General features: G+C 33.0%; 2 protein-coding genes across 3 annotated transcripts; both read right to left on the bottom strand.

Moving 5' to 3' along the window:
- Nucleotides 1-3,754: 3,754 nt before the first annotated feature.
- Nucleotides 3,755-5,324, bottom strand: LOC133791754 (short-chain dehydrogenase reductase 2a-like). The gene is made up of 2 exons (XM_062229670.1): nt 5,253-5,324; nt 3,755-4,697 (listed from the first exon to the last, which is right to left on the bottom strand). The coding sequence occupies exons 1-2, from the start codon at nt 5,322-5,324 to the stop codon at nt 3,804-3,806; spliced, it is 966 nt and encodes a 321-aa protein (XP_062085654.1). The 3' UTR covers nt 3,755-3,803.
- A 1,023-nt stretch (nt 5,325-6,347) lies between these two features.
- LOC133789653 (uncharacterized) lies at nt 6,348-7,274 on the bottom strand. Of its 2 annotated transcripts, XR_009873650.1 has the most exons (4): nt 7,110-7,274; nt 6,784-7,025; nt 6,489-6,675; nt 6,348-6,423 (listed from the first exon to the last, which is right to left on the bottom strand). XR_009873650.1 is itself a non-coding variant. In XM_062227435.1 (3 exons), exons 1-3 carry the CDS (start codon nt 7,201-7,203, stop codon nt 6,634-6,636), a joined length of 378 nt encoding a protein of 125 aa, XP_062083419.1. In that variant the 5' UTR covers nt 7,204-7,274; the 3' UTR covers nt 6,361-6,633. The 2 variants fall into 2 exon arrangements, 1 of the variants encoding a protein (XP_062083419.1); XM_062227435.1 differs by having other exon boundaries at nt 6,361-6,675.
- Between the last annotated feature and the right edge of the window lie 13,316 nt (nt 7,275-20,590).

The following is a 20,590-nucleotide window of genomic DNA, read 5'->3' as shown; positions in this document are numbered from 1 at the left end:
GTCCTTAGCTTCCTGTCTCTAATGATTTCAATCCCTAAAATTTTCTTGGCAGATCCAAGATTTTTCATCTCAAATTCTCTATTCAGCAACATTTTCACCTTTTTAATCTCCTCCATGTCCTTGCTTGCTATCAACATATCATCCACATACAAGAGTAAATAGACCATAGCTTTAGAGTTCTTGACATACCCACAACTATCATATGCACTTCTCTTAAAACCTGCCTTGATCACAAACTCATCAAACCTCTTGTACCACTGTCTTGGTGACTGTTTTAGCCCATACAAGGATCTCTTCAATAGGCAAACTTCATCCTCTCTCCCTTTTTCTTCAAAACCCTGTGGTTGTCTCATAAAAATGGTTTCTTCTAGATCTCCATGTAGGAAGGCAGTTTTCACATCAAGCTGCTCCAATTCGAGGTCTTCAGTGGCTACCAAACTTAGCAGCATTCTGATTGAAGTGTGTTTTACCACAGGGAAAAAAATCTCATTATAATCAATTCCTTGCCTCTGTGTAAAACCTCTAGCTACTAATCTAGCTTTGTACCTTGCCTCTTCTACCCCTGGAATCCCATCCTTATGCTTGTACACCCATTTACAACTAATGATCTTTTGCCCCACTAATTTCTTGACCAATACCCAGGTCTTGTTTTTCTTCAATGAGACTACCTCTTCACTCATTGTTTCCCTATCAGCAGACTGCATTGCCTCCTCATAAGATGTTGGTTCTTCACCATCTATACTAGCTATGTTCAGTGCATAATGCACCACATCAGCATAGCCAAATCTTGTAGGAGTTTTTGTAGGCCTCTTTGCCCTATCCCTAGTGAACTGATAGTCATTCTCTTCCTGTTCAACTTCATCTTCAGACTGATCTGACACATCCGTTCCACCAGTAGCCTGTGTTGCTGGTTCTTCATAGCCATGAAAATGATCTTCATTGGTCTCCACCTCAATCTGAGAACTCATGTTGCTGTTGTCAAGAACTTCACGGCCATCTCTTCACATTCCTTTGAGTGTGTCTTTGTACAACTCACTTTCCTTGAAAATAACATCTCTACTGATGAAAAACTTCTGATGATTCCCAGCTTCTATGCTCATCATCTTATATCCCTTTACACCATCAGGATATCCAAGGAAGATGCATCTTCTTGCCCTTGGCTCTATCTTATCCTGTCTCACATGGGCATATGCAACACATCCAAAAATTCTGAGATTTCCATAGGTTGCAGGCCTTCCTGACCAGACCTCACTGGGAGTTTTGAACTCTATTGCTGAGGAAGGACACCTGTTGATCAGGTATGTTGCTGTCACTACTGCTTCTCCCCAAAAACCCTTTGGTAAACCTGAGTAGATTAACATACATCTTACTCTCTCCAAAATGGTCCTATTCATTCTTTCTGCAAGACCATTTTGTTGAGGATTCTTTGGTACTGTCTTGTGTCTCCCTATACCTTGTTTCTTGTAGTAGTTAGTAAATTCATCTGAACAAAACTCTAACCCATTGTCTGTTCTTAGATTTTTAATTCTCCTTCCTGTTTAGTTCTCTAACAAGATTTTCTATTCCAATAACTTCTTGAATGCATTAGACTTATTCTTCAAAACATAAGTCCAAATGTATCTTGAATAATCATCTAGAAAGAGTAAGAAGTACCTGGCTCCACCTTTTGTTGATGTCCTTCATGGCCCCCACAAATCTGAGTGGATATAGTCCAAGATTCCGTTTGAGGTGTGCTTTCTAGTTCCAAACTTCAGTTTTGTAGCTTTGCCAAGTACACACTGATCACAGAAATCTAGTTCCTGGATCTGATCCTTCCCAAACACACCCTTCTTGAACAACAGTTTCAGACCTTTGTTACCAATGTGTGCAAGTCTTCTGTGCCACAACATGGTATTACTCTTGTCATCTGAAATGTAGTTTATCTCATCCTTTCTTGGACTCTCTTGCAGCACGTAGATGCCATTCATCTTCAAACCTTTCATAATGACTCTGGAACCCTTCACCACTCTCATACTACCATTCTCCACCTTGACAATATAGCCTTCTTGATCCAGCATAGCTACTGAGATCAAATTTCTCTTGATCTTTGGAACATATCTCACATGCTTTAATTCTGTTTCAGTGCCATCCTCTAGCCTGATCATAACAGACCCAATTCCTTCTATTTGGCATGCTCGATTGTCTCCCAATTTCACATTCCCTGATTTGACAGATTGAAACTTGCAAAATCTTGATCTTTCAGAACAAATGTGGAATGAGCATCCTGAATCGAGTACCCAACTTGAACTAGAATCACCCTCAGAAACTATTAGGACCCCTGCACTCTCATAACCATCAGTCTCTTCTCCTTCAGAGGCAATTCCAGCATTGCCAAACTTCTGATTGTAATTCTTGAAAATTGGACAGTCTTTTCTCAAATGATCGGGGCTGTTACAGACATAGCACCTTCTCTGTTTTGTCTTTGATCCAGTCTTTTTGTTCTGATTCGACTTATCCTTGTTCTCTTTCTTTGAGGATTTCTTACTAACAAAAAATCCATCTCCATCTGTCTCCTCTTTCATCTCAAACTTTCTCTTCATTTCCTTGGACATCAATGCATTCTGAACCTCCTCAAGTGTCAAGGTTTCCCTTCCATACATCATGGTGTCCACGAAATGCTCATATGAATCTGAAGGTAGTGAGTTCAGTACAATGATTGCTTGATATTCATCTCCAATATTTATGTCAATATTCTCAATATCGAGAATGATCTTGTGAAATTCATCCAAATGGTCTTCGATATTATTTCCCGATCCCATCTTGAATGAGTACAGTTTCTGCTTCAAGAACAATCGATTGGCGAGGGACTTTGTCAAGTACAGACTTTCAAGTTCTGTCCAGAGAGCTGCAACTGTCTTTTCTTTCGAAACTTCTCTCAGTACCTTATCCCCAAGGCTTAGAATAATGGTACTATGAGCTTTGTCCAGCATCTCTGTCTTCTCCTTTGCTATCAAACTTGCATGAAGTTTATCCTCCCCTAACAAAGCTGATTGAATTCCTTGCTGCACGAGCAGGGCTCTCATCTTCACCCTCCACAATCTGAAATCGTTCTTCCCAGTGAATTTCTCAAGATCGAACTTTACATTACCCATGGTGACAGATATTCACCCCAATATTGATCCAAGATCCAAGATTGTCTTCTTTGAATCGTCCGAACCTGGCTCTGATACCACTTGTAGAGTCTCAAGGCTTCGATATTCTTCACTGAACTTGCCAGAACACTAATCACTCTTTGACATAAACTCTGAACACAAGACTATAACTCAAACTCAGAAACACTTACTTGAATAAAATGAATAATGTCTCTCTTTATTGTAATGAATGTAATAGTTACAACCAGGGATATACAAAGTGATCAATGCCTATTTATAGGCTTGGTGCTTCTGTTGGAATAACATAATAAACGGTCAGTCTAGCTGACCGTCCCTAGGGGCAACTAATACTAACCAATTTGGTCATGAGACAAGACACCTAGAATACCTAGAATAGCAATTAACTAACATCGTTTATTTGAACTGGCCATCTACAATTATTGCACCATTAATTAATGAGTGTAATTATTTGGTATCTTAAGGTGTCCAACATTATATGAGGTAACACCCTATAATTGGTTAACAATACCTCATAATACTTATTAAATTAAAATATATGGGACTTAATATTGAATTGCACCAATAACAATATATTACCTACTTGTGGTATTGGGCACCACTTGTGCCCTTAGGAATACTCTTAATTAATATAAGTATGTATATAACAATGAATTACAAGCCGACACAGTTTTTGGAACATGTATAGCCCCCATCCACCACAAGGTTATGGCCACTCACATACTTGGATTCATCACTTACTAGATAAAGAGCGGCTTCCGCTATATCTTTAGCTTTCAATGTGGCTCCCTTTAAATTGGCCACTCCTCTCACAAACTCTTCCATTTTCTCCACATTTTCTTCAGGTGACCCTACTTTCAAATACCCACTCTCATCCTCCTCATCACAACCATTCTTAATCCATGCACTAATCATCATGGAGGTGGCCACTCCAAAAGGTGAAATACAGTTAACCCTAATCCCATGTTGCCCGAGCTCACACGCAGCATTTTTCATCAGCCCCACCACGGCGTTCTTTGAAGTCGCGTAGGCGTGCGGCCCAAGACCTCCCATGAAAACTACGATGCTTGTCGTTGAAATGATGCATCCACTCCTCCTAGGAACCATGACCCTCGATGCGTGCTTCATTCCCAAGGAGACTCCTCTCACGTTGACTCCTAAGATTCGATCGAGCTCGTCGACGTCAAAGTAGACGATGCTCTTGGTCGACTTTGATTGGTTTCCAAGGATTCCGACGTTGGTGAAGAGGATGTCGAGGCGACCGTAGTGGGACACTGTGAAATTGATCAAATTTTTGATGTCTTGTTCTAAGCTCACGTCGTAGTGTACGTACACTACTGAAGGAGATAAGGATTGAGATAAGAGTTTTCCTATGGTGTCGTCAATGTCGGCTATGACTACTTTGGCACCGTGTTTGGTGAATACTCTTACTGTTGCCTCGTCAATTCCTCTTGCACCGCCAGTCACAATCGCCACTCTTCCCTCTAACCTGGATTTATCATGTTCTATTAAGGAGTTCTTTTTTATTTTCAAAAATATTCTATCAAACTAATGTACAATTTTAATTAATTGACTTAATCATTTTTCATTTTACAAACTATAGTTTGGGTTTGTTACTTTTAAAAAAAAAAATTGAAAGACCTATTTTCTAATAAATGTATAACGGTTATAATAGTATAAAAAAAATTGAAAGAATAAGATAAATACAAGATTTTGTATTTTACAAGTTTGTTTAATCAGTGATATATATTTTTCATCATACATCAAATGTTATAAAATGTTAATCTTACTCAAATATTTGTTATAATTATTAATGACTTAATAGATTTCTTTGTTTATTAATATAATTGAATAAAGGTTTTTTTTAGACAAAAAGACATAATTGAATGAGAAATTAGTGACATTTATGATCAAATGTCACTAAAATTTATCAATAATGACACTTTTTTTAAAAATGTCACTAACTAAAAATGGCATTAATACTTATTGTGACATTTTTTAACAAAGGTCAATAATAAAAATGCATCTAATACATATTTTTGGTGTAGTGTATTTTGCATAAATTAAAGATCCATCTAATAATACTATATGACTACAAAAAACAAGGCCTATACCGAGAACAAATGTCATCGATATAATCCCAAATGTTCTCGGTATAGCCTCTACCGAGACCATGTCGTCGGTATAAAGTCCTCGGTACAGACACGTCAGTAGAACAAAACTTCTACCGACGACAATCAAGATGTCCTCGGTATAGGTTGTACCAAGGACAATGTCCTCGGTATAGAGGGAAAAATGTCCTCGGCACAACCAACCCCAATTTGATATCTTAATGGTATATACCGAGGACAATGTCCTTGGTATAGACTAAACCAGAATTTTTTTTTTATAATTGTAATATTTATTCCCTTATTTATTTATTTATTTTAAATTAAATATAAAAAATAGAATAAAATTAAAACACTTATATTAAACATATAAATAAAAACATAAGATTGTATATTTGCTGAATCAAAATAAAGAGTTGTCTTAAACATGATAATGTAATAGTTCATTGTAATAAAATTCATACATAAGTCCTACTGAGGCGGTGCTCCAACATCGGGATCATCGGGTGGTGGTGGGGCACATTGAGATCCCGGGGTGATACAATGAGTCCGGACATGCTCCTCTAACTGTCGAAGACGCTCTCTCATATCAGACAACTCTTCATCTCTAGTTTGTGAAGGACGAAAATCAAATGGAGTTCGGTCCCTTATGTTAAGGATACGTCCATATCCTTTCTGGTGGCCCCATCGTTTTCCAAAGACAGTTTGTACCAAAGATAAGTCTTCATCTTCAGGCGCACTCGAAACTGGTGTGGAACTCTCAGTATCAGTTGTCTGTGTCTGCTGTGTTTCGTGATATGCACACAATTCCTCCTATGATACAATGTATAATGTAACTAAAATTTTGAAACAATTAAAATTTTGAAAAATGTTTAAAAAAACTTAACGTACCCAAGTATTTTTGGCTGTCTCTGTCACCCACCATGTGCCTGATTTATGGTGAGTATCCATCCAGCTATCCGGGATGGGCTCAAGTTGCCCAATCTCTAAATTGCGCTGTCACGTACATATATTTTTATAAAATTAATAATTAAACGTAAATAAGAAAAACAAACTAAAAAATAATTAATTAACTAACTTTTTTATAGCGCAGGGATTGACTGAGAACCTCCATAGCTAAGCTCTTTCAGTTTCTTCCTATTTTCCTTGTTGACCACAGAACGTTTCTGCAAAAAGTTATCGTTAGTAATATATTTAATTAAGATAGTTAAGTTTAGCAAGAAATTAATACCGTAATTTCTGGGCGTCGGAAAAATTCAATGGCTTTTTGCCACTGCGTATCCGTGCAACCACCATAACGATTTTGTGGCCCATTAATCGTTAAATGTTCTTTAATATCGTACTTCCAGTCAGAATACTTTTTAGTACACGAAGTATCAATGCCTCTCAAGATCCCAGGCATATGCCCTTCTCCATATCTAGTACGCCCAATATCAAACAAATCATCCTAATTTACAAACATTTATTAGTAAATATGATATATAACATAAAATGAGAATTAACATAAAAATACATAAACTACTTACTTCCAAATGTGCAAGTATTCTTTCTTTCAAAGCATTTGGTACTTTTGACCATTGAGGACAGTCCGGATCTGTGTACTGTCGAACAAGTAATCTGAGCTCTCTTGAGAAATTTGAGTTGTACTCTCCGATCTCTTTATATGTTCTCCCCCGCACATCCCACTCGAGAGGGAGAGGTCGCCCCAACTGTTCCCTTTTTTCCCACGTGTTCAATCCTTTATGGCGTCCACGTTTGTTTGGAGGCGCTATTGTATGCAAATTCAATATTTTAAAATTAATATGGATTAATTGTTAAAATTTAAGGAGTATATCAATGTGTAAAGTATTACCTCGTTCACAATCAGCTGGGATATCTGACGGTCCACGTGGAGGATCGTATCCTCCACCATCACCCCCGTGAGATCGAGCAATAACATCAGCCATATCTGTCAAATTAATCGATATTAAAATTACATTTATCGGTTAAAAATGACTATATAAAATTATTTATTGTTAAAAATAATTACTTCAACATATTATAAAATTACCACTTAATTATCACTATAATAATCTTCACTATCATCATCGATTTCTATGTGTTCATCTTCCTCTTCATCATCTTCATATTCAACTTCCTCCTCCTCCTCCTCCTCCTCCACTTCCTCTTCCTCCTCCTCCTCTTCTTCTTCCATTTCCTCCTCCCTCTCCTCCTCAATTGCAACATTATCTATCTCAACAAATTGTAATGGAGCCCCCGTACGTTCAAAGAGCCCCCGTACGTTCAAAGCTGATTTGTGGCAACGGTCCAAGATCAATGAATAATTGGAAATTAGAGGAACTAGTGTCGTGCATAACATCTACTTCTACATCCTCCGCTTGTTCTTCAACTAGTGGGATGTCCCACACATTTCTGTGATGCACTTTTTGGACGACTTTCCAATGAGATTTATTTTTAAGGTCTTCAATGTAGAAAACTTGGTTAGCCTGAGTTGCTAAGATAAATTTATCATCTTTGAAGGCCTCCGAACTGGTTTTGATACTCGTTATGTTTTGCTCAAACTTTAATCCTGAAGACCGATTAGTGTCAAACCATTTGCACTTAAATAATACAACAGAACAGCCAGAAAGATATGACATCACTAAAACTTCTTCCAACTGGCCGTAATAAGTACTATTTTCGACACCCGCTACAGAGACTCCACTATTTTGAGTTTTGCGATTCTTGTCCCAATCATAACACAAAAATCTTACTCCATTTACAACACACCCAGGGTACGATGCAACACGAGTTGAAGAACCGTTTGCTAAAGAGATTAATTCTTCATGTACTTCCAAGGATCCTGATTGTCGAAGATGATAAATCTTATTATAAAACCAATTAGGAAATTCCTCTCTATGTAATTGGTCTAGGTTTTCAACACCTCTGGTCTGTAGAATTTCCCTATGCTCTCTACAACAAACAAAAACAACCAATTTAAGAGCTACTAATAAGTGTTATAATAAACATGCAATGAAATGATGAACTACTTTAATTACTTACCGAAGATATGGCAAGATCTCATTGCAGTTGTTTAGAATATACCAATCCGCTATTTTCTTCACTTCATCTTCCAAAATTGTCAAGGATTTCTTACCAATTGGACGACCCTAAGATCGAAAGACCGACATCATTTTAAGTGATGGACCAACATCTACATTTCAGTCTGGACGATTGAACTTTGTCTCAACACCTTTCAAGTACATGGAGCAAAATGTTAATGCCTCATCAACCACATATCCTTCTGCTATTGACCCCTCTAGACGTGCTTTATTACGGACATAATTCTTCAATTTTTTCATATACCTTTCAAAAGGATACATCCACCTCATGTGAACCGGTCCTCCAAGTATTGCTTCTTCCGGTAAATGTATTAGTAGATGGACCATGATATCGAAAAAAGAAGGTGGGAAAATATTTTCTAACTTGCAAACAATCTCAACAATTGAAGTTTTGACTTTTTCTAAATCTGAGACTTTTAGAGTTCTCGCACAAATGAGCTTGAAGAAAGTGCATAACTCAATAATAGTTGTACTCATCCATTTCTCTAGGAATGCATGCACACCAACTGGCAAAAGGCGTTGCATAATGATGTGACAATCATGCGATTTCAAACCAGTGATCTTATTGTCATTATCAATCACATTTTTCCTTAGGTTAGATCCAAAACCATCTGGAAACTTCACTGATTTAAGAAATCGACAAAACTTTTGGCGATCTTCAACAGTGAAAGTGAATTTGGCCGCAGGCTTTTGTATCCAACCATTCAACTTCCTCAGCTATAACTCTGGTCTCATCTTCATCTTCTCCAAGTCTACTCTGACACTAACTGTGTCTTTGGTCTTATTCTCCAGCCCAACTATTGTGCCTACTAAACTGTCGCACACATTTTTCTCAACATGCATAACATCTAGATTGTGTCGCAACATTATGTTGGCCCAATATGGGAGCTCAAAAAATATACTTTTTTTCCGCCAACCTACTTGCTCTTTTGTACGCTTTCTTTTTTGTCTGCCATAACTGACATGCTTACCAGGAAGAGAATTGGGTATGAAACTCATTTGTGTGAACATTTCTTGCATGGTTAATGGCTTTGGTGGTAATCTTTTTTCAATGACACCATATGTCTTCTTGTCCCTTCTAATGGCATGTTTGATTGGTAAAAAATGTCTATGACCATAAAAAGCAACCTTCTTTTGTAAACGAATAGATGGTGTTGCCACATTGCAAGTAGAGCAAGCATGATAACCTTGGGCAGTCTATCCAGAAAGGCTACTCCTTGTAGGGTAATCGTTTATAGTCCACATCAAAGCTGCCCGAAGAGTGAAGAAATTACCATCGACTGCATCTCGAGTCTGTACACCGGTCACCCATAATTCTTTTAACTCATCAATCAATGGTCTTAAGAAAACATCAAAATCTTTTCCTGGCGAATGAGGTCCCGGAATTAATAAGCTCAACATGAAATTAGTTTCTCTCATGCACAACCATGGTGGCAAGTTATATGTCGTCAACACAACTGGCCACATACTATAAGGAAGACTCATATTACCAAAGGGATTGAATCCATCTGCAGCCAATCCAAGCCGCACATTCCTGGGTTCCATTGCAAATGTTGGATTATTTCGGTCAAAGTCCTTCCAAGCTTTCCCATCAGCAGGATGACGCAATACACCATCTTCTTTTATACGTTGCTCGTGATGCCATCTCATATGTTGACCAATGTGCCTCGATGCATATTTTCGCATTAACCTAGGGGTTAAAGGAAAATAACGCATCACTTTATGAGGCACTTTCTTTCCCTTGGTGTTCTTGTCCACCCATCGATCCTCCCCACAAACAGGACATTTGCTTTTTCCAGAATGTTCTTTCCAAAACAGTGCGCAATCATGCTAGCAGACATGGATTGACTCGTAGCCCAATCCAAGTTTCCGCAACAACCTTTTTTCTGCATAATGCGATTTTGGAAGCTTATTTGGGGCTAGAAATGCATCATGTAACAACTCCAACATTCCATCAAATATTTTGTTGGGAATTTTGCCCAACACTTTGAAATGCATTAACTTCACTATGAAATTCAATGATGTGTAATTTTGACAGCCGGGGAATAATGGAGCCTCGATCTCAGCAAACAAATCGTTATAATGTTGCCCACCATTGTAGTCTGTTGTAGGTATCTCTTTACCGCGCTCATTCTCTTCATATTCGTCATTGTCATTTTGCATAAGATCATTGAGAACATCCATCATTTCATCTTCATCATTTTGATCTATCCAAGCTCTCATTGGTATTATTTCATCCTCTCCATGCCAATGCCAATTGGTATATTTCCGTAGAAAACCATTTACAAAAGGATGATTTTCTAATACATCAATCGTCTAAAATTCAACGTTGACACACCTCCTACACGGACATTTCACCAATCCCCTTGAGTCAACGCACTGCCGAGCTCTCTGAAGAAAATCCAACACACCAGCCTCATACTCATCGGATAATCAATTTGTGTGTGTGTCCTAATTCAGAGAGAGGCAAATGTAAGAGTCTTCAATGACTCACCCTCTCTGAACGGGTCTAAGGCTTATTGTGATGAACACTAAAAAAATATAATATTATCACTAGGTGATAATAACACTATTATATCTTTGGTAATAATTTCTTATTACCAAAGAAAAAAGCAAATAAAATTAAATATGTTTTTTTAATGTCTTATGCTCTTTGAAGTTAATTATGTTGTTTTATGATATCTAACTATAATATATTTCAGTGTAAATATTATTAAAATTATTTAAATTTGACATATTTTTTTAATTTTAATTTTAATAATGATTAAAACTAACAAATATTAAATTTAATTTTTTTAATTTTAATTTTAATTTTAATAATGGTTTTCTAATAATATATTTGTTAATTTTATTTAATCAGAACTAAAAAATATTATTTTTTTACATATTAATTTAGTATTTATTAAATTACATATTTTACTTATGCTTTATTGAATAGTTTTATTAATTTAAACAAAATTTCTAAGATTTGTTTAAAATTTATTTAATTACTTTAGGATTTAATTATTACTTAAATTATTTAATTAATGTTTATTTTTATTAAAATTTAGTTGCATGATGTTAATGTTAATTTTTTTAATCTTAATTTTAAAATATATTATTTTACTTATCAATTCACTATTTATTAAATTAGAAATTTTATTGAGTACTTCTACTAATATTCACAATATCTCTAAATTTTACAATTCTATAAAAAATTCGGCAGTATAACGACTATATTTTCATCTATCCCAAAATTTAAAATCCTGCAAATAACACATAAAAAATATCCAGACCCAGATCATGCAGAGAGCAATACAAATACATTTTAAACGACTATATAATTTATAATTATTAGTCTAAATTTTATTAATTATTCAATTTTCTAAGCAAAATATTAAAATTCTACTAAAAATTAACAACAACAAATTAATCATCAATATTTATAAAATCTGATTTTTTACTACTAACATAACCAAAAAAATTAAAATTGACAACAACAACATACTAACATTACCACCAAAATTTTCAAATTAACACTCAAATATTTAATATGTTTACTAATATGTTTAATACACATAAAATTCACCAAAGCAACATAGAATTTATTTTAATAAAAAAAAATACTAATTAATCATATAACAATTTTCTAATTCCTAATATCATTTTTACTAATACTTATTCTTAAAACCTAAAAATAAATACATTCTATCTAATATAATAATTTCAGATTTTTATTAAAATTAATATTATTTTATTTATATAAAAAAATATAAATTATTCAAAAATTGAAAAAAAATTAAAAAAAAATACAGAAAAATTAAAAACAACTTACCAATACCTTCAATATCTTGCAAGCTATCTCTGTAGTCCAACAAAAACCGAATACCCAACCTTCAAACAAAAATTACAAAATATCATTATACAATTTCATAAATATACATATATATATATATAAAATGAATAAATAAACCATACCTTTAACAAATAGAGAGAAATTCCTTCACCCTTGGCAATTTTGGGGCTTAAAACCGAACTTTTTGGGAGGAAAACGGAGGTTTTCGGCGGAGGGAGGCGGACGGTTCGGAGAAAACAGAAGGAAACCAGAGAGGAAGGAGAAGGGGCTTCGCGGCTGTTGGGTATATTTATAAACCCTATACCGAGAACATGTTCTCGGTATATGTTCTCGGTATAGCAACTAACCATACTCAGAACCGCGAAAATGTCCCGCGCATATGAAATGTCTATACCGAGAACACGTTGTCGGTATAATGTTCTCGGTATACCTTTTTTTTGTAGTAGCATTTATATGGCTTATGGGTTTCGACATAAACATTCGATTATAGTAATTTTTTTCCATTTAGTCTTGAGTTTTAAGATTTTTTTCTATATTTGTTTGACTTTTTTGGAATTTCAGTGTTAAAAAGCCTTGAAATTATTTAGTAATAAAAATACAAACAGTTTTCAAAAAATGAAAAAATAATAATAAATACAAAATTACCATTTATAAATACCAAAAAACTCAAATTAGCGAACGAATTAAATAAAGAGAATAATTTGAATAAAGATTTGATGGCACTATTAAATTTTATATGATATTTTAGCAATAAATAATAAAGCGTAATTAAAACGCATCTATGAATTTCCGATTAAAAAAATGCATCTATGAATGCAGCGCCAGAGATATCGTCCGGCCGATGATGATTATATATATTCGGATTTGATAGTCACTTTTTTTTAACGTACCGGTGTAATCACGTCACATTTTTTGGCACTTAAATATAGTTTTTATTGTATGTAAGTGTACATTGTAATAATTTAAGATATTCTGTAAATTTTTAAGAAATTTAAAATAATTTACAGTACCGAAAATAAAGTTCAAACAGCTTATTGCAGGAGTGATTATTTTTTTGTATGTGCGTGTAAAATTCAACTGTTTGAACATTGTTTTCATAACTATAAACTATTCCAAATTTCTTAAAAATTTACAAAATATCTTAAATGAATACAATGTATATCTTCATAAAAAAAATTATTTAAGTGCCGAAATAGTAAATAGTTGCACCCTAGTCTCCCCCTATATACCTCTATATATATATATATATATTCACATTAAGTTTGATACATATATATTTGTCATAATTATTGAGATATATTTTGAATTAGAGTAAGATGTCCCACATAGAATAAATATAAGAATATTAAGTCATTAATAAGAACATAAATAATTACATTAGTCATCAATTAATTTTTAGATGGAATATTTGGTTCTTGTGATTTTGAGATAAAGATATAGCTATGCATAATAAAAGATAAGAAATTATTAGAGAAATAAAACACACCTTTTAGGCAAAGATTTTGGGAAGGAATTAGTGGTACTACTACTATTACTGCCTGCAATAACGAGCTGATGATCAGCCCCTTCTAGGATTTTTTTATCCGAAATCACTAATAATGGAGCAGCCATGCATATACAGTTGTGTATACGTACTATATTATATATATATATATATTACAGAAAAAACAGGTCAATATGGGAGGGTTTTATAGAAGAGGTCAATCCAGTACGTAATATTATGGTTGCCCGTTCTTCCAAATTGGAAAGCAACTTTTTTGGAAATACAATGCAGTTAACATACGTATATGATCTTCTCTATCTGTTCCCTTCAAATCTTTTATTTTAATTTTTTTGCTGCATATATAGTTAGAGAACCCTGTAGGTCTTTCCAAGGTTAGCTGTATTACACCTTTTTCAATGTAGTGCAAATAATGACATAGGACAAAACCCCATCACCAATTATAGGATATAGGTCGAGTTTGATCAAAATGTTAGATTTATTTTGTGCAATAAGTACGTACAATTTATATTTATATGTACAAAAATTAATTCTTACCTCTCTTATATATAGTGCACTCTAGCTTTGCCTTCTTATATAAATATATATGGGTGCACTCTTAATGGATACTACCCATGGATGATTACTTTAATGTTAATAATTGGATTAAGATCAATTATCTATATTTATAGTTGTTAATTAATATTTCTAAAAGTAAATTTTGATTTTTTTCAAATTTTTTGAAAGATTACCTGATGAAAAACGTGTATTTATTATGAAAATATAATATTGTAAGCTTTTCATTTTTCAAATGCATGTCAATTTCAAAATATAGCTATTATTTCTTATTGGTTCGAAACACCATTAATTATAGGAAAAAAAATTAATTAAATTCGAAATTAATGTAGAAAAAAAATGTTTACTTGTTGGTGACTTGTTATACCAAGTCACTTTGTTGCTAAATCATCATAATTGTTAGTACCCATCTATAGGTAGTAACCATTGTGAAGTCTTCCATATATATATATATTAATATATAGATAACCTACAAATAAAGTTTATATTTTTGGTGTGTAGAAGAATGATCGATCCCCCATATATGTGTATATACCGTGCAGTACTTGTCTGATATAAAGATTATTATGAAAATAAATGCTGAATATGCTTAATTTCGTGGAAGCAACAAAAGCTTTAATTTTGTTCAATAATATATGGCTATACTTCCACAAAAGTTACATTATATGATATTATATATAGGAATTTTTTTTTTAATGATTGTTTTTAATCCGATAGTTATTTTTAGTATTTTTGGTATATGAATAATTTGTAACTCCTTTTTTCTATTACACGACGTTGTATAATTATAAGAGACGTCTCACAAATTTTCAAAAAAATTTAAATGATAAAAGATGTCGAAATCACGATTTAAATAGCTTATGATGATTGGATTCTATGTTCTCCTGTAACAATTGATTTGGTGTTTTAATGAATCTTTTTTCTTTTAAAAAAAATAAATTACTTTTTAAAAAAAGTTGTAGTTTAATACTTAAGGTTTTTTATAAGAAAAAAAATACAGTTTGTCACTATTATATTGCAATCAGAGATTGTCATTTTGGATAAAATTTTGTAAATTGGAGGTGAATTTTTTTTAAAAGGAAAAGATTAGCAGATATATAGATTGTGATTTTGGATTTTGTTTTAAATTTTAGTATGACGAACAAAAACAATTTTGTATTTTATTTATATATATGGGATTTGTTTGTTTTTTTACAAGAAAGAGAAGTATGAACAAATACAATTATATGGTTTAGATTTGATTGAATTTAAGTTTAGAACTTTTTAATTAAATTTTGAAAAATTAATTAGGATTTATTTTTCAATTTTAGGTGTTAAAAATGTTAAATTGAATTTAAATGATTTTTTATATTAATGACTTTTTTAAAAAATTCAACAAAATTTAATTAATTTGGACTAAGGTTGCAACAAAATAATGACAGAATGTATTTTTGCATAAATAATTGGACAAATTACATGTCCCCACTGTAATTTTAAAAAAAAATTCGTTTTATACAGTATATTACATTAATTACAAAAATACGGATCTCCCCAACCGTATATATGTTGGCCCTTCTTTTCTCTGTGTGGTTGATCTCTTTTTAAAAAAAAATTGTTGCTTTTTTGTCTCCATTCTTAATGAGAATTCAGGTGTACCAAATAATATAATAATACTACCTTCAATAAAGTAGATTGATTTATTTTTATTTAAAATGAATATATTTATTAATATTAAAATAAATATTTATACAATTACTCAAAATAAATAAATATTTATACAAGTTAATATCGAATTAATTGAAATTAAACTTAAATTTATAAATCTTTGTAACAATCATGTTAAATCAATTTATAAATATTTCTGTAAATGATAGTTACAGAAATAAATTTTTTGGTTGTGAAATTAGTTTTGTAAACTGTTGTTATAAAAATGTAAAACTTGTTTAAAAAAATATTGTATTTCACCATTATATATATATATATATTTAATAAAGTGTTTTTACAAATAATGAATATCTTAAATTTATATTTTTAAGTTATATAGCATAAATATGAAGGTTCTTGTCATTTTTTGGTACAATATTGTAACAATATGGAAAAGTATAATATTTTTATGTATATTTTGGTTATGATTTCTTAACTATAAAATATTTTCGTAAATGTTAGTTACAATATTTTTAAAAAAAAATATATATGTTACTTGTTTAATGCAATTTAACATTTTAACTTAGTTTTATATATTTTTGTATGTTATACGTTAACTAAATTCACAACTTACTTTTAAAAATATTAGTCACAAATATAAAAAATTTCAGTTATAAAATTAGTTATGTAAACCATTGTTACAAAAAAAAAAAAATAGCGACGAATTATTTTGTAAATATTGTCTACAAAAATGTAAAACTTGTTTACAAATATGTAAAACTTAGTTATATAGTAAATGTTGTTTACAAAAATATTTTTATGTAACTGGTTTACATATCTGTAACACATGTTTACGAATTTGTAACGGCTATTAACAAAAAAAATTGTATTTCACTGTTACTCCGTATTTACGCTTTTGCCACTCCGTGTTTTCATAAAAGTTCCGTATTTTTGTAATCTACCGTATTTTTCATATATTTTTTTAAATGTTAATGTATTTTTGTAAATTTCCCTAAATAATTTAGGTATTAATGTACAACTTTGTAAAAAAATTAAGTATTTTCGCTTGCAATACCCTCATAAAAAATACACCCATGTAGAAATTAGAAAATACATACCATGCAATTTTTGTCTATATATAAATGTTACATTCCCTTCTATATGATGACATGTAATTATCATTGTATTATAGCTTAGCTTAGCATTCTTTGTTTCTCGTATTATTGTATCTTATTTGCACCAATAATTCTCCAACGTTATATTTGGTTTGTGTGCGGTCCTTGTGGTCCCATGAGTAGTTCTAGAAGGGTTCTATTAAGTAAATACCTATACAAAGTTTGGTATATTCTATAAACTCATTATTGATTGAACTGATTTTCCCTACAATCAATTCTCCTCCTCCGTTGTTGCTTCATGGTATAAAAACCACCAGTTTGTAATCATAAATTTTACACTTCCTCCAACAAGTTACTTAGACACTCCATTTAACATCTTACCTAGAATCAGAACCCTACCTAGACTCAAACCAATCCAACTATTCTTCAGGGCTGCACAATGGAGCTCGAAAACCAGCTCGACCGAGTGACTTACTTGAAACCTACCCAGAAAACCCATCATTAAACTTGGCTCTGGTTAGGTTTATCCCGCTTAACTCAAGCACATGTTGGGTATTGCATATACGTCGTTTTTACTATGTTCAGGTTTCAAATATAACTCAAATGATTCAATGACAAGTTTTTACTTTTCAAAAGAAGGAAGAATGGCATGTATAAGATAAACATAAGTATTCTTTTGGACAAAGGAAGTAGGGGAGAAGAAGCTTGTACAGATGCAAAAAATGAAAATAAGTAAAAAAAAAAAAAAAAAAGCAATAAATAAAGTAGAAGAGGATAGAGAAGAAGTTGATGAGTGAAATTCTATTTTTAGTAATTACCAAATTAATTAAACCAAATAAATTAATTAAGGTTCAAATAGTAATTAAATGTTGAAACAGATTTCACAATTCGAACTTGTCCCGACAGAATTCGAACTTGTCCCGACAGAAACTGAACACAATAAAAAGATAGTGCAAAAACTATAAAGAACATGACGAATTTTTACAAGACTCAGAAACCCTTTCAGATAACCTACTCCTTGGGACCATGCCTAGAGAATAAAACCAATTAATAAAGAATCACAAGTACAAAATATTGACTTAAACAAAACAAGACTCTCTCTTAAGATTTGTCACAACTTTGTTGTACTTCTCTTCACTAATTTGATTCCAATTGAAACGTTCAATCACTTGAACTCCTTATAAGGGCCAACGAGTGCTTGCATCCTCCCGTCGCAAGGCTTACAAAAATCTTTTTTCGAAGACTAAAAGAATTGTGTTCAAATTACAACATGTATTCACTCATGAATGTGGTTCAGATTCACCACAAAACTAAACAGTCATTTTACTACAAGATCACATGAATACAATGATCTTTAATACAAACTATATATGAACTCTCAAATATTACAATTCACTCACAAACTATGCACCAAAGAGTTCACTTTTTCTCAAGGCCCTAGAAGCCTATTTATAGAGACCATTTCGTGCTTAGAAAGGTTGAGAAAGAATCTCCAATAAAAGCAAGAATATTTGAAGATATTCTTGATTAATGAAGATTTGTCATTTTTAGTTGATTTTGATCCGACAGACGCAGATTTTGGAGGGACAGCTAATACCTGCGTCATATCAAATGTCTCAAGATAGAAATAACAATTAATTCCTTCAAAAATCATTTCCTAAAGTTCATTATCTTGAGCAGCACGAAAATCAATAGAAAAATATTCTAGAAATAATTTTGAATAAGCACAAAATATTTTCTTTATAAAACCAAGATACAAATTCATTTTATAAACATATTGTGAGAATATAAAACTAAATAAGGAATTATTTTCAAACCTTACAAATTCATCCAAGATATTAATTCCAAAAATCAGCAATAAAATGGAATTTAAAATCATCTTTTAAATAAAAAGATATCTCTATAAAATTTGCCAATTTTAGGATTTACAATCTCCCCCTTTGGCAATTTTATAGACAAGGAATATCTAATTTTTAATAGATCCTGCATAAAACAAGTTAATGCTTAAATCCACAAATAGTTAAAAGAGTCCAGAAATGACTCCCCTTACCAAATATAACTAGAGCACATCACAATAACCAAAACAAGGAACAAACACAGGTCAAATAATCAAAGAACCAAAAAATAGAGTACTCTTTCTCCCCCTCATTGTCTAAGAAAATGCCAAAGTAAAATGAAACCAAACAAAAAACAAAGACACAATTAGTGTTCTTTTACATTTATTGAAAGTAAATAAAATTTGATGGAGAAGAATGGTAACCGTCATGGAGCTGGAGTGGTAGATGCATTGATGATCGCCAAAGAAGCCAGAATTTGGCGCTGAGTATCCTCCATGGCAGTAAACCGCTCAGAGAGACTGGTAATACCTGTCTGAATAGAGGTAAGAGCAGTCGGAACAAGAAGGGAGTCAGGCTCGACATCTCCAGACCCATAACCAGCCAAATTAATGCCCTTGACCTTTCTAGTTGTGGGAGGAGCACTATCATATTTAACCTCTTTGACAGAGTAGGTAGGACCAACAAAAGGAGGAATCAAGGTCTCATAAGACTTCTTTAAAGAACGTTGAGAGTCCAACAGTTTGTAAATGACTTGAGGAAACATCAAGTGTTTACCCTTGCGATTTGCACCACTCAAAGACACTATATGGATAGCAACAGCAAGATCAACAGCGACACCACTCCCAATTTTGAACAATACGAAGGTCATATCTTGGGTGATGGTCGAGGAGTGAGTGGTGGGAAGCCAATTGAACTTGGCAAACTTAAAAAGAGCACCATAGTAGTGTGTAAGGTCCGAGACTCGGAGAGAAGCACTCGGTTCCCACACCATAGCTTGGCCAACTAATTTAGAAAAAACATGATCCTTTGCAAATTCAATGGAATTATCAATCTCCACAGGAACTAGATTTAGCACCTTAGCAATTTTGGCAGGACTAAACTTATAACAATGACCTCTAACATATACCTTATGAAACATAAAGGAATTCTGATCCAACAACTCATCATTCAGATTAGCATAAAATTCCTTAACTACCCAAGGCACAAACCCATCAAAGCCAGACAAAGAACGTAACAATCCCCTTTCTTCTAATGTAAGCAATACCCCAAAAACACGATGTGGAGCAAAAAGAAAATTGTGTTCACTAATGAAGTGACAATGCTCATAAAATTTCATATTTTTCTCATTACCATTAAAACTAAAAGTAAGAGAATGAGCTTTGAAAGAGGAACATAAAGAGCGAACTAGGGCACCTTTGTGTTTAGTGCTTTTGGCAGACAATTCAGGAAAGGCCAATGGTGTTTTGCCTTTTGGATCAGAGACAACAGGAGTGGATTCTGATGGGTCTTCTTTAGATTTTGTGTCCTCCTCCGAATCTTCATGAAGAGAATCTCCTTGTGGCTCTTCAGGAATTGACTCAGCCAGAGAGGGGTCTAGCTCAGGCAACGAATCTTCAGTTTCAGGAGAGACATCCTTCAAGGAGGTGCAAGGGGGAGGATTGATTTTTGCCTTTGTTTTGAATTTGGACAAGGGAGTGGAATCAGAGATGGAGCTAGTACCTTTTTCCTGTCAATTTCTTCCTCATGGGAGTACTTAGAAAAATCT

The sequence above is a fragment of the Humulus lupulus genome, chromosome 7 (assembly GCF_963169125.1).
Source record: "Humulus lupulus chromosome 7, drHumLupu1.1, whole genome shotgun sequence".
NCBI classification, from domain to species: domain Eukaryota; kingdom Viridiplantae; phylum Streptophyta; class Magnoliopsida; order Rosales; family Cannabaceae; genus Humulus; species Humulus lupulus.
This window is presented reverse-complemented; position numbering and strand designations above follow the sequence as displayed.